The following is a 17,738-nucleotide window of genomic DNA, read 5'->3' as shown; positions in this document are numbered from 1 at the left end:
TCACCAAAATGACTTGGTAGCACCACTATTTATTAAGCTATGTCCTAAAGGGCATTGCTGCTAGACTATGTTGCTAGCCCATGAGGCAGGTGTAAGGGAACCAATAGGAAGGAAAGAACTTACTTGATCCAGTTGACCAAATGTGGCATTAAGAAATTCTACCAAATCCTCAGTGAATGGGAATCAAAGAAAATAGAGTCATAGAATCACAAAGGACTGAAACAGACCCTTTGGTCCAACTCGTCCATGCTGACCAAGTTTCCCAAAGTATACTAGCCTCAATTACCTGCATTTGGCCTAAATCTCTCCAAATCTTTCTTATTCATGTACAAGTCCAAATATCTTTTAAATGTTGTAATTGTACTTGCGTCTACCACTTCCTCTGGCAGTTCATTCTATATACGAACCACCCTCTATATGAAAACGTTGCCCCTTAGTGCCTTTTAAATCCTTTTTCTCTCACCTTAAAAATATGTTCACAGTTTTGAGCTGCTCCACCCTCAGGAAAAGACCTTTGCCATCTATGATGGCACCCCTCAACTTCTTATGCTTCTGTGAAAAAAGTCCCAGCCTCTCCTTATAACTCAAACCCTCAAGTCCTGATAACATCCTGGTAAATCTTTTATGAGCCCTCACTAATTTAATAATATCCTTCCTATAGTAGGGCCACAGAACTGCACTCAGTACTCCCAAAGTGGCCTCACCACACTCAGTACAACCCCAACATAATGTCCCAACTCCTATACTTAATGGTCTGAGCAATGAAGACAAGCATGTTAAACACCTTATTAACCAACCCACCTACCTGTGATGCAACTTTCAAAGAGCTATTTATCTGAACTCCTAGATCTCTCTGTACTACAACACTATCCAGGATCCTACCATTAAACTATATAGCTCGCATTTATTCAAATTAAACTCCATCTGCCTTTGCTCAGCCCACTGGTCCGATTGATGAAGATCACTTTGTAACATTATATAACCTTCTTCACTGTTGATGCAAGCACCAATCTTGGTATTATCTGCAAATTTACTAACCCTGGCTCCAAATATCTCATCCAAACCATGTATATGAATAACAAGCAAAAGTGAACCCAGCACTGATCCATGCAGAACACCCGTTGGTCACAGGTCTCCAGTCCAGGAAAAAATTCTCCACCACCTCCCTCTCTCCTATGTTAAGCCAATTTTGAATCCAATCGACAGGCTTTCATGAATCCCATGTGGTCTAATGTTACTAATTACTATGCAGAACCTTGTCAAAGGTTTTACTAAAGTCCATTAAGACAATGTTTACCCCTCTGCCCTCAACAATCTTTTTGGTTACTTCACTAGAAGACTAAAGTTTGTGAGACACAATTTCCCATGCACAAAGCCATGCTGACTAATCAGTCCTTGCCTCTCCAAATGCATATAAATCCTATCTCTCAGAATCAGCTCCAACAGATTACCCATCAGTAATGTCAGACTCACCGTAGAGTCATAGAGGTGTACAGCATGGAAACAGACCCTTTGGTCCAACCCGTCTATGCCGACCAGATATCCCAACCCAATCTCGTCCCACCTGCCAGCACCCGGCCCATATCCCTCCAAACCATTCCTATTCATATACCCATCCAAATGCCTCTTAAATGTTGCAATTGTACCAGCCTCCTCCACTTCCTCTGGCAGCTCATTCCATACACGTACCACCCTCTGTGTGTAAACATTGCCCCGTAGGTTTCTTTTATATCTTTCCCCTCTCACCCTAAACCTATGCCCTCTAGTTCTGGACTCCCTGACCCCAGGGAAAAGACTTTGCCTATTTACCCTATCCATGCCCTTCATAATTTTGTAAACCTCTATAAGGTCGCCCCTGAGCCTCCAACGTTCCAGGGAAAACAGCCCTAGCCTGTTCAGCCCTTCATGTAGCTCAAATCCTCCAAACCTGGCAACATCCTTGTAAATCTTTTCTGAACCCTTTCAAGTTTCGCAACATCTTTCTGATAGGAAGAAGACCAGAATTACACACAATATTCCAACAGTGGCCTAACCAATGCCCTGTACAACCGCAATATGACCTCCTAACTCCTGTACTCAATACTCTGACCAATAAAGGAAAGCATACCAAACGCTTTCTGTCCTTCCAGCCTTTCTTAAATAAAAGTACAACATTAGCTACTGTCCAGTCCTCCAGCACCTCACTCATGGCTATAGACGATACAAGTATCTCTATTATTAGTTAGTGATGATCATTCGAAATATATCCTTCACTGCCTATTAATAAACTTTCCAAAACAGCCATGTCTCTGAAGCAGTTGTGAACACATGAAACAGTGTTCTGAATAAAATGTGTTCACAATAAGAGATCTGAAATTCAATTCCCAGTAGCAAAGTACACATTTTTGGTTAGTGCGTCAGTGGAGAGAAAAAAATCTCTACACCGTGCAAAGGTGTTTGTACATTTTCATTTTAAATGCGGTTCACAATCGATCATATACAGAGAAATGTACAGCGGGTGGGGACAGCAGGAAGACCCCCACGTCCTCACCAATGGAAAGGAAGTTTATTCAGTTCTCTCAAGCCCGACTCTCAGGTATAACTGGTTAAAGTTGGGAATTCTGCACCCTCGGGTGGGAGGTGGTCCTACCCCTGAGAGATTCCAACCACACCAGAGTGCAGTGGGGGGCACAGCCAGTGTTGCAGGTGAGAGCTCAAAGAGGGCTCTGACTCTCCGGATAAGGTCCTTAGCAAGGTTTCATAGTGGGGAGCAATCCTCCAGCCCAGAGAGGGAGCAAGATTCTGTAGGGCAGGGAGTATAGAAGGAGGGGTAGGATAACATCTTTGGGGTGCCCCTGATGTACCTGGTGCCCTCTGAATGAGATTCCCCCTTCCTCCATGCCTTTGTTCACATAGACATTTAAAAATAGCCCAACCACTCCTATCTCACTGCCACACCCACCATATTCAGATGAAGGCAGCATATTATCTATTCAGCTTTTAATCAGCACAGTTTATCCTTTGTTTAAAATTTATAAATGCAGGGTAGGGTTCTGATATGAGTACCCTCTCTGTACAATGGGGGTGAGCAGAAACATGGTGGGCTGGACATCTGACTTATTTGTACATGAAACACTTGCTGTGGAAAACTCACCCGGCCCACGATAAAATGAAAAAGTGCTTAAAATTAAAATATCATGCATCCTGCAAATGAACCAGTTCTTTTTCTGTCTTTCTGGTCTGGATTTGAGTCTGAAGATGGAAGAGGTGAGGCACACAGGCCCGAGGCCTGATTATATTACACATTGTTACCGATCTGGTTTTTCAGTACAACTTAAAATTCCAATCCTGACCTATCCTTAGTAAGTTCTTGAACAGCTGTCATTTAAAAAGAGAACTTATTTAATTGTACCACTTGTACATCTCAAGTTTCACTTGTTTCTATCTGAACTAGAGGCTAGAGAGGAGCTTGGTTTGGATGACTAAGCATAGTTTAAGTTCCAGATATTTCATGTATTATATTTGCATTTTCAAAACATTCCAAATCTACTCGTGTAAAATTTTAATGTGACACACAAGCATATGCAATCTTCCAGGTTCCTTTCATTACTAGGATGGCACCTTCAGTCCTGAACAATTGACCACAATTTATTCTTTTGCACAGTACTGAGTGAATTTATGTACAGGTCCCACCATTTGCATTGGAAGCACTGACAATGCAGTTTGTCTCCAACATGAGGAGTTAAATTGCTGGTACTTCCTCAAACATTAACTTTACATTCACAATATCTCAGAATCGCCTGTATGCAGTATAACTAACTTCGTTTAGGCCATAAATACAAAAGCAAAGTATCATTGACAACAGGAGTCTGAAATAAAAACTGAGAATGCTGGAAATGCAGGTCTAGCACTATATGGGGAGAGAGGGAAAGGGCTAATATTTCGGACTGGTTCTGATGATAGGTAACTAACCAGTAATAGTTTCTCTCTCCCCCAATGCTGCCAGAACTGCTACGTGTTTCTAGCATTCTGATTTTATTTATTTAGGCCATGCTTTAATTTTCTTTGAAATATCAACTGAAAGTTAACGTCTGATCTCTTGATCGAGCATGTAGTTGGACCATCCTTTACTTTTTTGCACAATAGTATGTGTCAATGCAATCTAATCCATGCCTGCACTGTAATTTTCTGCTGGTACAGTCATCAAACTTTTCCACCTTTCTTAGTGTGCCCTGGGGTTGTCTCATTACCTAAGAGCATATCGCAAACCTCCTCAGTGTTAAAATCTCAACTGTAACCAGCATCAACCATCTTTACCTACGCCTTGAATGAAGATTTTCTTTGTGCAAAATGAGACCCTCAGTTGTGGAAAGGTTTCTGTCTCCGATCTACGCATCAAAGGGATTTAAATTGGGTTTGCCAGTTAAGTGCTGGGAGCCAATGAGGAATACATCTCCTATATTTTGAAGCCAATGAAAAGACATTTCCTGAATCTCCCTCACACTCCTCTTTCGGTCGGGATTGGAATTTTGATGCATTTCGGTGAACAGTTGGCACTGTCTAAATCAGTGACGGTAGATTTTGGGGTTCTGCTCCAAGTCAAGCTGGTCCATCTTTGGCAGCTCATACTTCTGTTTTCTTTTTGAGACCAGTGTTTTGACGTGGGCTTCTCGTTTCCCCCCCTCGCAGCAAAGTATACCAACAGCAAATTAGATGTTAAACTGCAACCTGACACTTATTACATTTGGATAAACTGCCAAGGCCAGTAACCATAGCAACTTATAAAAGGTGTGACCAGCTGATTGTGCCGAAAATTGAGTAGGCTTTTTCTTCTGATGTGTGCAAGCAGGACTTTGTTTCTTAGATGCTGGGAAAGAGCAAGCGAGAGAGGATTCTCAGCCCTATATAGAGTCACAACAGGCATCATAACAGCTTTGTGAAGGTGGAATAAACAATTACAACATGAAATGAGAAAAATGGAAAGTCAGGCTGAATATTGTGTATTTTAAATAACACCTTTCCCACTTGTCATCTTGGCTTTTGCAGAACTGTGAGATGATTTGGTCTGCTACTCATCTCTCATAAGCTGAACAAAGGAAGGCAGTTATGAGATTGGATTATGGTTTGAACACTGGAAGGGAATCTGCTGCATACAGAAGTATAATAGCCAGTTCCTGTCCATCTTAAACATGCGGTTAGAATTTTCAAGATTTAATGTTGCTGACAGAACTTTGAATGCATCAAGCAGCTTATCAGTAAATGTACTGCCTGTGATATTCCTTCCATTTGAAATTAATGGATGGAAAGTTGCTATAGCCTTCCTAAATTTTCCTGTAAGTTGCTTTCTGTGTGGTAACGCAAGGCCTGAAGAAATGGTGTGCTTCATACCTAGTGCATTTTTCAACATTCAGATATCCATGCTGCAGTATAACTGTGGAGTAAATTGAAAATTGTGGTGATTACGCTAATTGTGGTAAAATTTGAAAATTCTAAGAAAAAGGAAGCTTGCTGCTGTAGTTGAAATCAGTTTGAAGCAGACATTGGCATATGATGCAAACAGGTTATTGACCTAGACCTTGTGGTTAAGATATGGGGAACCTCTTACAAGCATCTATCAAAAATACACATAAACTTAGACATGAAAACAACAAATGCTGGAGATCACAGCAGGTCAGGAAGCATCCTTGGAAAGACAGCCAGCTAACATTTTGAGTCTTCTAGACTTCAGAGCTGAAGTGAAGCGTGGAGATAGCAGCATTTATGCTATAGTTCGGGGGAGAGGGGGAGGTGGACGGTTGTGGTGGTCGTGGTGGGGATTGTGGGTGTGTAGAGTGCTGGTGGAGAAAGTATGTTCCTAAGGTATATTAAATGACGGAAATCCTGTTAGACTTGAAAGGACAGTAAGTGGGATGGGAGAGAGGAGGACATGATAACAAGCTAAAAGAAAAAAAAAGAAATGGTTCACAGTTTGAAGGGGTTGAACTCAATGTTAAGTCCAGAAGACTGTAAAGTGCCCAATCTGAAGATGAGACGTTGTCCTTCCAGTTTGTGCTGTGATTCACTGGAACACTGCAGCATGCTGAGGACAGACATGGGGACATGCGAGCATGTCAGGGTCCTGTTTGCACACAGACCTGAGATGTCCGCAAATTGGCACCCAGTCTGGGTTTGGTCTCTCCAATGTAGAGTCGGCCACATTGGGTACAGTGAATAAAATACACAGGATTGGAGAAGGTACAGGCGAAATGCTGCTTCACCTGGAAAGACTGTTTTGGCCCTTGGATGGTGAGCAGGGAAGAGGGGAAGAGGCAGGTGATGCATCCTCTGCAGTTACATGGGAAGACGCTGTGGGAAAAGGGAGGGAGTGGTGTTAGCCGTTGATGAATGGACTAGGGTGTCCTGGAGGGAACGATATCTGCAAAATGCAGACAGGGGAGTCGGGGGAAGATGTGTTTATTGATGGTGTTCTGCTGGAGTTGTCTGAAATGGCAGAGAATGATCCTTTCCATACGGAGGCTGGTGAGATGAAAAGTAAGACCAAGGGGGACCTGATTATGCTGTTGTGAGTGATGGGGTGGATACAAGGGCGAAAGCACGGGTGATTGGTGGGATGCGGTTGAAGGCCCTGTCAACCACAGTGGGTGGGAAATCACAGTTATGGAAGAAGGAAGCCATGTCAGCAGCACTGTTTTGGAGGGAGGCGGCATCTGAACAGATGGCGAAGGAACTGGGAGAATGGGATGGAGTCCTTGCAGTATGTGGGGTTGGATGAGCTGTAGTGAAGGTTGTTATGGGAGACAATTACTTTGTAGTGGATCGCAGTGGACAGTTTATTCACTAAAATGGAGACAGACAGGTCAAGGAAACAAACGGAGGTGTCAGAAATGGACAATGTGAAATTACAGAAGGGTGGAAATTGGAGGCAAAGTTTTCAAGGTCCTGGGACAGCATGAAGCAACACTGAAGATGTTGTCAATATACTGAAAGAAAGGTTATAAATAGGGGCCAGTGTAAGACTGGAACTAGAATTGTTCAACATATTCCATAAAGAGGCAGGCATAATTGGGACCCATGCAGGTGCCCATAGCCACTCCTTTGACTTGGAAGAAGTGAGATGGATTAATAGAGAAATTGTTCAGTAAGAGAACAAGTTCAGCCAGGCGGAGGAGAGTGGGGATTGTTCAGGCCTCTGGTTAAGAAAGAAGCCGAGAGCTCGCAGACTGACCTGGGTGGGGTAAATTTGGTCCAATTTGGGCAAATTGGTCTTGGAAGGAAACCTAATAACTTCTTGCCATTAAGTTCTGGGTGAGAAGGTCCACAGGTGTCTTTCTTAACTCACCGCCTGTTATGCAACCTGGAGGGAGCCAGGAGTATGAATAGTGGTCAAGGGTGGGGCTTCTGAAAGCCACTCCCTCTGCCTTTACACATGTGAGTGTCTCCAAACAACAGTTTTCCATTACATTAAATGAAAGAATTTCATGAGCAAGTCAGGACAGGTAAACTGTAGCCTGAAGACATGCTTAATGTAATTTGACAAATAAACTGATGCAAGGAATTGAGATTCTTGTTTATAACAAGGCTCTCAATGGGAAGCTCTTCACACTTTTGCACTCATTCTAATGAATTAAAATTGCAATAATTTTTAGAAGAATTTCTGTTGAGCTGATTATGTAAATAGTTATGGCAAAAGCAAAGTTAATAGTAGTAAGTGTGGCATGCATAACATGGACATATTTCAACTGGCTCATTCTGGCACTTCTGGTTGGACTTGTGTCCTCCCCCCTCCCTAAATTTGTGTTCATCAAAAATTCACTCTTCATATTGTCAAGTTGGGTTCATCAATCGTCTCTGTGTACTTGGCTAATGTTAGTTTCCAGTTGAGCAACATACAGATTCAAAATTCTCATGCTTTCACATTCCGTCATAGCCTCACTCCTTCCTCCCTCTGTAAACTGTACAACCTGGTGATCTTCCAAGGTACTTGAGCTCCTCCTTTTCTCTCCTCTTTCACATTTGCAATTTTAACCATTCTACCGTTGACAACTGTGTCTTTAGCCGTCAAGGGTCTAGTCCTGAAATCTCACCCCCGTCACCATGCTGTAGAAAAGCAACCCTCAAGTTAAATACCACTCGGGCTTTTAACTGGATATCAAGTTGATGGCCAATCAGTGGCCGACAGCTCTATTGAAAGGCAGCACCAATGGGGAGGCAATGATTACTGCTGATACACTGAATCCAACTGAGCCCTAGTAATGCCACTGGAACCCAGGTCGCAGGTACTTAATGCTGGAGCAGCAAGAGCAGGTGGTAATGTTGCTCATTCTTTCCGTTTCCCTCAATCAGACGCTAAGTACCGTTGAAGGAGGGAAATCTCTGTCCAACCCTGAAAGCCCCCAACTAACTACATTCCTCTTGGGAGGCCACATGATCTGCTGCTGGGCTGGTACTAGTGGTGGCAGCATTGAGGTCTTTTAGTGTTTTTTTTCCCCAGAGATGTAATTGGGTTGGATGCTGGTAAGCAATGGGGTCTGCACTTGCCACCTGCTCACTCACCTGATTAAACTGCTCACTCGCTACTAAGTTTGTCACAGAAGAGAGTTTTAAATTCTGCTTCAGAGTCAATTTAATACATTTCATGTCATTTGGAGGAATATCTATTTTTTTCAAACCAATTTTACTGGTCATTAGGATTGTTAAAGAGACTTAGTGACCAACAGCTGAGGATAGAACCATGATCATCTAGGATTTGTCTTAAGAAGCATAACTCTTTAGATACCATATGGTCAAAATCAGTGAGCATAAAATGCAAAGAAGCAAATGAAGGAAACATTAAAAGGAGAATGAGTAGGCATGTGGTGATTGAGGGACACAAGAACTGAAGAAAGGATGAGATTTGTAAAGATAATTCACAGTGCTAGATGGTGTATTGCTTTCCAAGTGGACATCATGAAGTCAGCAACTGCAGGGTTGAAAGAATGGTGCAGAAAGGAGGGTTTGGCTTGCTGGAGAATGTGATCATTTTGGTGGCCAGGATGGGAGAGACACTAGTGTTCCTGTAGATCAGGTAAATACAGAAGTGGCAACAGACTTGAATTAATTGGGTCAAAAATATGTTAACCAAGATGAGCAGGTTGGGTACAGAAGTCCAAATAAGTGTTCCCTTTTTGGTTTTACATGCCATAATAAGAAAATGAAGCAAGTTAGAAGCACAATGATTAATACATTAGACACTACAGAGACACCTGGCTTAAAGATAGATTTAGAGTGATACACTTCATGCCCTCTGAACTTTCAACAGACCTGGAATTGATTTATAAAAGGAAGGGGTAGAGCATAATAGACACAATAGCAGCAGTAAAAAGTAAGGATTTTGTTGATCAAGAAACAAAATTAAGAGAAAGCAAAAATTGCAACACAATAGGGAGTTGTCTACATACCTAACCAACTACTGAGAATAATGGTGTAATGGGGTGGATAGATAAATATAAACAATAGGGAAGGGTATAGTATAGACAATGTGGTTATAAAGGGTGTTTTAAATTGATGCAAAAAAAGTTAGAATTTTCTAAAACATATTCAGGAGTTTTGTACAGCAATGTTACATAAAGAAACAGTTCATTTTGTGTTTTAGAGAGAGAAGGGTACAGACCATACTGGAATCAGTAATGAATAACAAACCACATTTAGTTAATAATCTGTCAGTAAGGGAACATCTTAGGAGAAGTGACTAAAATGTGTTTGAATTTAATATTATGTTGGGATTAGATGAGGAAAAACCACAAATCAGATTCTTAACTTTAGGTAAGCTTTGAAGAGATTACGAATAGATTAACCACAGCAAAACTTACTAAGTAAATCTACTGACAACAAGTGGGAAATATTCAAGGAATGAAAGAAGTATAAAAACTCTTTAAATGTCAAGGCATTGAACTCCAACTTGGGAAGTAGTCCAAAATGAGCGAGAATGAATTTCACACTTCACCTACTTCTCAACTCCAGTTACGTGGAGAAAGTGAGGACTGCAGGTGCTGGAAATCAGAGTCAAAAAGTGTGGGTGCTGGAAAAGCACAGCAGGTCAGGCAGCATCTGAGGAGCAGGAGAGTCAATGTTTTGGGCGTAAGCCCTTCATGAGGAATGCTGTATCCTGATAAAAAGCTTATGCCTGAAATGTTGACTCTCTAGCTCCTCAGATGCTGCCTGACCTGCTCTGCTTTTCCAGCGCCCACACTTTTTAACTCCAGTTACCTATCCATCCTGGCTGAACTTAAGGAACATTTAATTATCATGCAGGCATGTGGGTAAGATCATCAGGGTGATTGGCCAGATGGGCGAGTACCAAACCACACCAACCTTGGTAGTAGGATACCTGAGCAGTTTTAATACCTGGTTGTCCGCATATACTAAATAAACACTGATGACCCAATTCCACAGGACAAGAACAGAATTTTGACAACCAGAAACTGTAATAGAAGTTTATAAAATTATGAGGGCAGAGTTAAGGTGAACAGTCAAGGCCTTTTTACAAGGGTAGAGGAGTCTAAAACTAAAGGGTATAGGTTTAAGGTGATAGGGGAAAGATTTAAAAGGGACCTGAGGGGCAATGTTTTCATTCAGATGGTCTATAATATGTTTCCTTCAGTCTCTTCTCTCCTTGGGTGCTGAATGTCCGTTTTTGAAGATTTCTGGAATCTGCTGTTTAAACGCTTACATTGATACTGCAGTAAGTTGTTTTACAGCAGCCATTTTAAAAATAGTTCTGTTCATAATCTTTTTTTTCAGAAGCTAATATTAATGGATGATCACATTAGAAATCTCAATGTGTACACTTTGGCTAATGCAACAAAGACAAAAAGCAGTTCTGCTTACTGATATATGTGGAATAAAAACAGGAAGTGGGTGAACAAACCTGATCTGAAAGAAGGAGAAGATTGAGTTCTGGTTTACACCCAGAATGCTAATATACTTTTGTGTTTCATGTATTGATTAATCTGCTGCGCATTTCCTGCTTTTTATCCTTTTGGCATTTGTGGTTCTGTTGCATTACCTCATCATTTCTAAATACAAATATAGATTGAATTAGTTTGATCTAGGCAGTCGTGATGAATGTAAATCATGAAATGGGTGAATGATAAACCAGTTTGACCAGGTGCAAACAAAAGACGACATAAATAACTTTTTGTTTGCAAAGGCAAATTACTTTATTTGATTTGGAGATGCCGGTGTTGGACTGGGGTGTACAAAGTTAAAAATCACACAACACCAGGTTATAGTCCAACAGGTTTAATTGGAAGCACACTAGCTTTCGGAGCGACGCTCTTCACACAATCACCTGATGAAGGGGCAGCACTCCGAAAGCCAGTGTGCCTCCAATTAAACCTGTTGGACTATAACCTGGTGTTGTGATTTTTACTCCATTTGACATCTCTTTATGCTAAAAAAACTGAAACTGATCCAAGTCTTGTCTGTATTCGTTAGTTCTGTCGTTTCAATTCACATTCAAATAATGCTGTGATAATTAGCTTCATATTGAGCTAGAAATCAATCTCTCTGGCATGCAAGCTCATTCTCAATGCACTGGGGCCTACTGTGGTATATGAACCAAAGAGAAGAATCAGCTTGAAGTTTAGTTTACAAAATAGTCTTGAAGTTCAAATGGAAACTCGGAAATAAGTTAGAACTGTTTTTAAAAGTCATAACAGGTTTATACTCTAGAGGACAAGATGTATGAGGATAAAGTTATTCCAGGATGGAAACTCAGTTTCGCAAGTGCTGAATTTGTCAGTGATTTTGTGCATTCCTACAGATTGCAATCTGTACTTCGGACAGATTGATCCTTCCCAGTTTCCCAGACACTTCTCTACCATTGCTTGGGAGGATCCACAGGTCAGCCATATGCTTTGCCCATTCTTAGCAATTAAGAACATAGTCTGGCTACAGTTTGAATCAAAATGATAGTTGCTTTCATAGCATCATTTTAAGTTTGCCATTGGTATGTTGCTTCTAGAGATGGAGAACAATTGCCTTCCTTATGCATTAGTAATAGCTTTTTCACAATACACAGACTCCACGATCACACTCACATCAGACTTCGGTCCTGCCAGACTCTGTCTGTACTGTGTGTTGGACAGTTTGGAGTTCGCAATATTGGGAATGAAGCAGATATTGGAAACGTTAGGGCCAAATGTAAAGGTGTGAATAAGGATTCTGTTGCTACTGTTGTTCAGGGGTGTGTGTGTGTGTGTGTGTGGTGGGGGGAGGGGCGCGGTGGGTGGGTGGTTGGTATTAAGTATTAGAAATACAAACAAGTGACCTTCATAATAGATAGGTGTTGCCCATCTCTGAGAGACAACAGCATGTACATAAACAGAGATACTCTTAGAGCTCTATAAAACCCAATTAGTTTATTAAGTACTTAAATGATGTTTTTAACTATGAAAGATGTCTCCATCACTGTCTTTCACTACCCTGGATTCTGTAATGAACCTGAAACATTATTAGCTGGCCAGGCTGGAACTTTTCTTGACATCTTCGCCATGCCTCCTGACGTGGGGTATCTCCTGCATTGTTAATCTTTGAAGTTCTGCTGAAAGCTAATTTCCTCAGGCTCTTTACACATAGGTGTCTGTGCTAAGTGCATGCCTTATTTGGAATTATTTATGCACATTACCAACCCTGAAAATTTTGTCCATGTGCGTGCCTTATTGGGAAGAGACAACAGTTACTGATTTCCTGCAATAGTAGCTCTTAAAAAACCTGAATGACTTAACGTAATTCCACTCACATTACAGCCCACTGTAAAGCTTCTTAGAGGCATAGAGATGTAAAGCATGGAAACAGACCATTCGGTCCAACTCATCCATGCTGACCAGATATCCTAACCTACTCTAGTCCCAATTGCCAGCACTTGGCCCATATCCCTCAAAACCCTTCCTATTCATTTACCCGTCCAGATGCCTTTTAAATGTTGTAATTGTACCAGCCTCCACCACTTCCTCTGGCAGTTTATTTCTTATCAATTTCTGTTATCTTCAGCCTTATCCAACACAAGATAAGGATTTCAAAACATAGCTATGAGTTGTACAAACTAGCAAGTCTCAGTTTAGCCTGGGCAAGAAGTCAAGGAGAAGAAGAAATCCATTTGCTCAGAGTCAAAATGATGGCTTTGGTGAGCGAGAGGTGGATGTCCCTATCATACCCATTTTTCAGAAAGATCTGAAAGCAGCATTTAGCTAAGGAGTTATGGGCGGAGTGCATTCAAGGAGTGGCACGGTGGCTCAGTGGTTAGCACTGCTGCCTCACAGCGCCAGGGTCCCAAGTTTGATTCCAGTCTCGGGCGACTGTGTGGAGTTTGCACATTCTCCCTGAGTCTGTGTGGGTTTCTTCTGGGTGCTCCGGTTTCCTCCCACAGTCCAAAGATGTGCAGGTCAGGTGAATTGGCCATGCTAAATTGCCCATAGTGTTAGGTGCATTAGTCTGACGGAAATGGGTCTGGGTGGGTTACTCTTTGGAGGATTGGTGTGGACTGGTTGGGCCGAAGGGCCTGTTTCCACACTGTAGGGAATTGAATCTAATCTAAAAAACTCTGGAGTTGACAATGATGGAGGTTAAGGGAAGTCAATTGTGTGCATTGCAACAAGTTAGAGTGGAACAGCATTAAGGGCAGCAGAGGCTGTGGGCGAACATAGAATGATTGACACAGCTGCAGAGTCCCAGGGAAGGTAGATTTTAGGTGTTGGCAAATAGCGGTGATGGTGAAACTGAAAGGGAAATGGGCAATGCCACCCAAAAAAGCCACAAACAAAGCAAAACAAATTTAAGCAAGAAGAATCACAGCAGGAAAGCAGGTGTAACTTTGGGAAAGCTATCAATTTTCAAAGTAGGGTCTTGAACTTAGCAAAAGGAGTGCAAGGGATAACAGCTCAGGCCAGTAAACATCGACACTCTTGCATTAATTCTATTATTTGGCAAAATGTCACCATAGGCTGAATTTTAAAGGTTGGGCTGAATTATCGTGGGAAGGAAAACATACGGGTGGATCTGTACATTAAGGGTGCTGTGTTACTTGTGCCATTCCTGCTGCCAGCCCACTTCTTCCGCCATGATGTTATGAGCAGCAGAAGAGGCTTTCATTGGATTGCCTGCCCATGGCCTACTTATAACCCCCATGAAATGGTTTAATGCCGAATTAAGGATTTCATTTCACTCTAATTTTGGGAACAGTAGAAGAGTCCAGAGCTCAATCTGATGTGACTGGCAGGATTAAGCCCAGCTGTCTGCTGGCCAGTGAAACTATTCTTTAGAGACATTTATAGATAATTCCTGCCAACACCCCTCGTGCAAATTCCCTTTCCCATCTTGGCCTCCATCATCCAGCTTTGTACCCCGTCATACTTGTCCAACATGTGTCACAATCCAACCGCACCCCCCCCCCCCCCCCCCCCCCCCCCACCAATGACCTGTTGGACTGGCTCCAGAGATATTTTGGGTGTACCTGAATGTCAGAATCTAGTGCCGAATGCTGTCTTCTTGATTTCCCACAGTACTGTCATTGGCCACTGCTCATGGTGATGTCGCCATCATGCAGTGATGGTAATGTCTGACTGGCTGGCAGTTATATTAGATGGAACGTCCTCCTGGACATGGTTGGAAATCATCCTAATTGAAGGATAAAGGTGTTGCAAACAGAGTGGAATTCTTGAAGTGCTGTACCTATTAGACGGAAAGCTAGAAAATAGGATCAGGCTTGATGGCTGTATATGATGGGCTGAATGGCCTTCTTCCCTAATTCAGATTTATCCAATACTGTGAATATATGATTGTATGCAGAATTTTCCAAAATTCCTAATCCTGTCATTCAACCCTCCTGCTACTTCTGTCTTTCTTTTCTGCCTTTTTAAAAAGTCTGTTATATTTAATGATGAAGATGGGAATTAGCTTTTTTTATTTTCAACATTAAATAGAAATCATTGAAGGTTCAGACCAGTTGAAATGTGTGACTGCCTAAACTATCAGTGCAAAAAACATGTCTCAGTATTGACATAGGATGTTTATTAGTGTAGGCGTGTGCAACGCTGAGTTTCATAAATAGGGGGAGACTTCAAAATTCCATATCAATAGACAATCTTTTACTCTGTTCCCTTCTTGGAAGGATTTCCAGCTCAGACGAAAGGGAAGCAGTTGAGTGCCTTTTGGCTCAAGGGTTTTCTCTGAACAGTATTTAGACTGAAGCAGTCTATTTACATTGGAACCTATTTGTTGTACTCAGTGTGACACTGGGTTTCATTTATAATATCGGTCATCTGCTCCACACCAACTCTGCCTCCTCATAGCTGCACTCCACTATCCCCAGTTTTAGTTCTAATCTTTGGAGTTGAGTCCACACGACACCGTCAAATGAGTGTGCCTGACTCCCTTTCTGATCTCCTCAAAGTATAGTTTATTTAACTCTGGTCATCACTCCAAATGGTTCCATTTTGCTATCCATTTCTCCTCTGCAAACCATTTATAGAGTATTTCCTACATTAAGCCACTACATGAGTTAGAATTGTCACTGTAACTGGAGCCTCTCACGTGTTATGGAAACAGAATGCCTTCAGGTTCGACAGTGTTCAGTTCCAGGATCTCAGCTTGAAATACTTTTAAAACATTATTTCCTTGCTCACAGCACCCTGCTCAGAGGTTACCTCCAGAGGTAACTTTATATATTTAATGAAATGAATGGAACTGCCCAAGTCTGGCAGCTGTCCAGCCTGGGTACACTCCCACTGAAAGTACGCTTGTATCAGTACATTCACATTATCACATTCTGGCAACCCTTTGGTTTGTGCTGATTTCCAAAGAATGTTTGGTATCTTCCAAAGTCCTTTACAGTGAAGTTGGATGAGTAAAAGAAAGAGTTACAGCATTATAGACTGCTTCTCCAGCCAGTGCTCTCTGCAAGAATACTTCTTATTGGGAACACAGGTTGGAGCACAAACCTCTGGACTTCATTATTTTGAAATATAATTGTTGATTTTGATACATGAACAGATGAGGGAAAGATCACCAAACTGAACTTGTTTCTGCGCAAGGACTTTTAAGAATTACCTTATGCTGTGGTCATGTCTTCTCTTAGACAAGCTGTGGTTGTGTGCTCAGTATATATGAGATGCTGTTTACACAAGCAATATTAAAGCCCTCACAACCAGGTGAATAGATGGTTAGTAATGAGCTTATTGAGGTGACGAAGTGGAATATTGCTGACACTTCCATTTCAATTGTCTAAGGAGAGCTAGTTTTGTAAAGATGCTCAAGGAATGCTTCCTTTCTTGTGCCATCCCCGCCTCCCCCTTCAGCCCAGAGGTTTTAATCACACTGTTCCAAATGCTTCAACCTTTCTCTCCAGAACTTTGAAATAAACAAACCTGACACCTGAATGCATCTAATCTGCACTGATTGGGGAAACATGAACGTGAAATGACTCTCTGGTTTCCTCCTGGTTTCCTTTTACAGGTGACTGCTGGCTTCTGGCTGCCATTGCCTCGCTGACCCTGAATCATGAGGTTCTTTGCAAGGTTGTTCCCAGTGGACAAGAATTTGACTCTGATTATGCTGGAATCTTCCATTTCCAGGTAAGCACTGCTAATTTTACATTTTGCTGAGAGGCAGGGTGAAGGACTATGAAAGGAATTCTGTTTCTAAGTGAACGAGTTAAGAGAGCCTTATCTTAAGAGAGGGATAAGAGAGCATATACGTGATGGGGGCTGGTGAGAGAGCAAAGTGTGTGTGCAAGGGCTAAGGGATGAGGAAGAGATAAGAAGGGTGACTGAATGAGGGGAACAAGGACTGAAAAACCACATTGAGAGGAAGTGAAAATTGGGGCCATACATCTTCAGGAGTGCAGTGAATGTAGTAGTTAGAACACGGAAGCCTATAAGCTAAACAATTGGTTACTATTTATCTTCTAAATGAACAATAGATCTAATATCTGTGTACTTTGTTTCAATATCCTTTTATTCCCTTTATATCAATGGCACTCATAATGGACCTCTTTGTCTTACAGTAGAGTTTTATTAATTCTGTTCCCTTTGATCATTTTAAAATGAGGGAAAACTCTTCTGCTGGGAAAAGCAGTTCCAACTGGCACACTTAGATGCAGAATTTCGAAAGTTTTAAGAGCAGTTGAAACTGACAGAATGTAATTATGATTTAGATTGTTAGGCCATGTTGAGTGATGTGAGCTCGATTCCTGCAGTGTGCTAACATCTCGATGTTCGTGTTCAGTTCTGGCAGTATGGCGAATGGGTGGATGTGGTGATTGATGACAGGTTGCCCACAAAAGATGATCAGCTGATATTTGTGCACTCAGCTTCTGGCAATGAGTTTTGGAGTGCCCTGCTGGAGAAAGCCTACTCAAAGTAAGTTCATTATGACCATTTTCTGGTTCTTTCTGTGGATGTGGAAATAGTGGTTTCACTCTTAACAGCTATTGATTTGTTCATTTACTCTTGATGTCTGTGTAACTCTTTTCTCCTGGGAAGCGGGTAAATGCATCTCTAGCTTAGAGCCGTTGGAAGATGACAGTTTTGGATTGTAACCAACTCTATCGAGCAGAACACAAGGGTGTCCACTCAAGGTGGGATTTTATTTTGCTGTGATAATTGCCTGACCCTGACGAAAACATTGGAACCCAACTGCAATTTTAACTTAAGGGTTTGAATGAGAAGTCGCAATGGCACACTCATTAACTTGAGATATATTAGAAGGAGCCTAATCATATC

The 17,738-nt window shown here is 41.7% G+C and overlaps 1 protein-coding gene across 1 annotated transcript in view; it reads left to right on the top strand.

Moving 5' to 3' along the window:
• The window catches only part of LOC132819701 (calpain-2 catalytic subunit-like), a 72,807-nt gene that overhangs the window by 17,028 nt on the left and 38,041 nt on the right, over positions 1 to 17,738 (top strand). Inside the window, exons 3-4 of the mRNA XM_060831364.1 lie at positions 16,471 to 16,589; positions 17,242 to 17,375. Coding sequence (XP_060687347.1) covers positions 16,471 to 16,589; positions 17,242 to 17,375 — 253 coding nt within the window. The remainder of the gene's footprint in view (positions 1 to 16,470; positions 16,590 to 17,241; positions 17,376 to 17,738) is intronic.

This window comes from Hemiscyllium ocellatum, chromosome 10, assembly GCF_020745735.1.
Source record: "Hemiscyllium ocellatum isolate sHemOce1 chromosome 10, sHemOce1.pat.X.cur, whole genome shotgun sequence".
In the NCBI taxonomy this organism is placed as follows: Eukaryota; Metazoa; Chordata; class Chondrichthyes; order Orectolobiformes; family Hemiscylliidae; genus Hemiscyllium; species Hemiscyllium ocellatum.
This window is presented reverse-complemented; position numbering and strand designations above follow the sequence as displayed.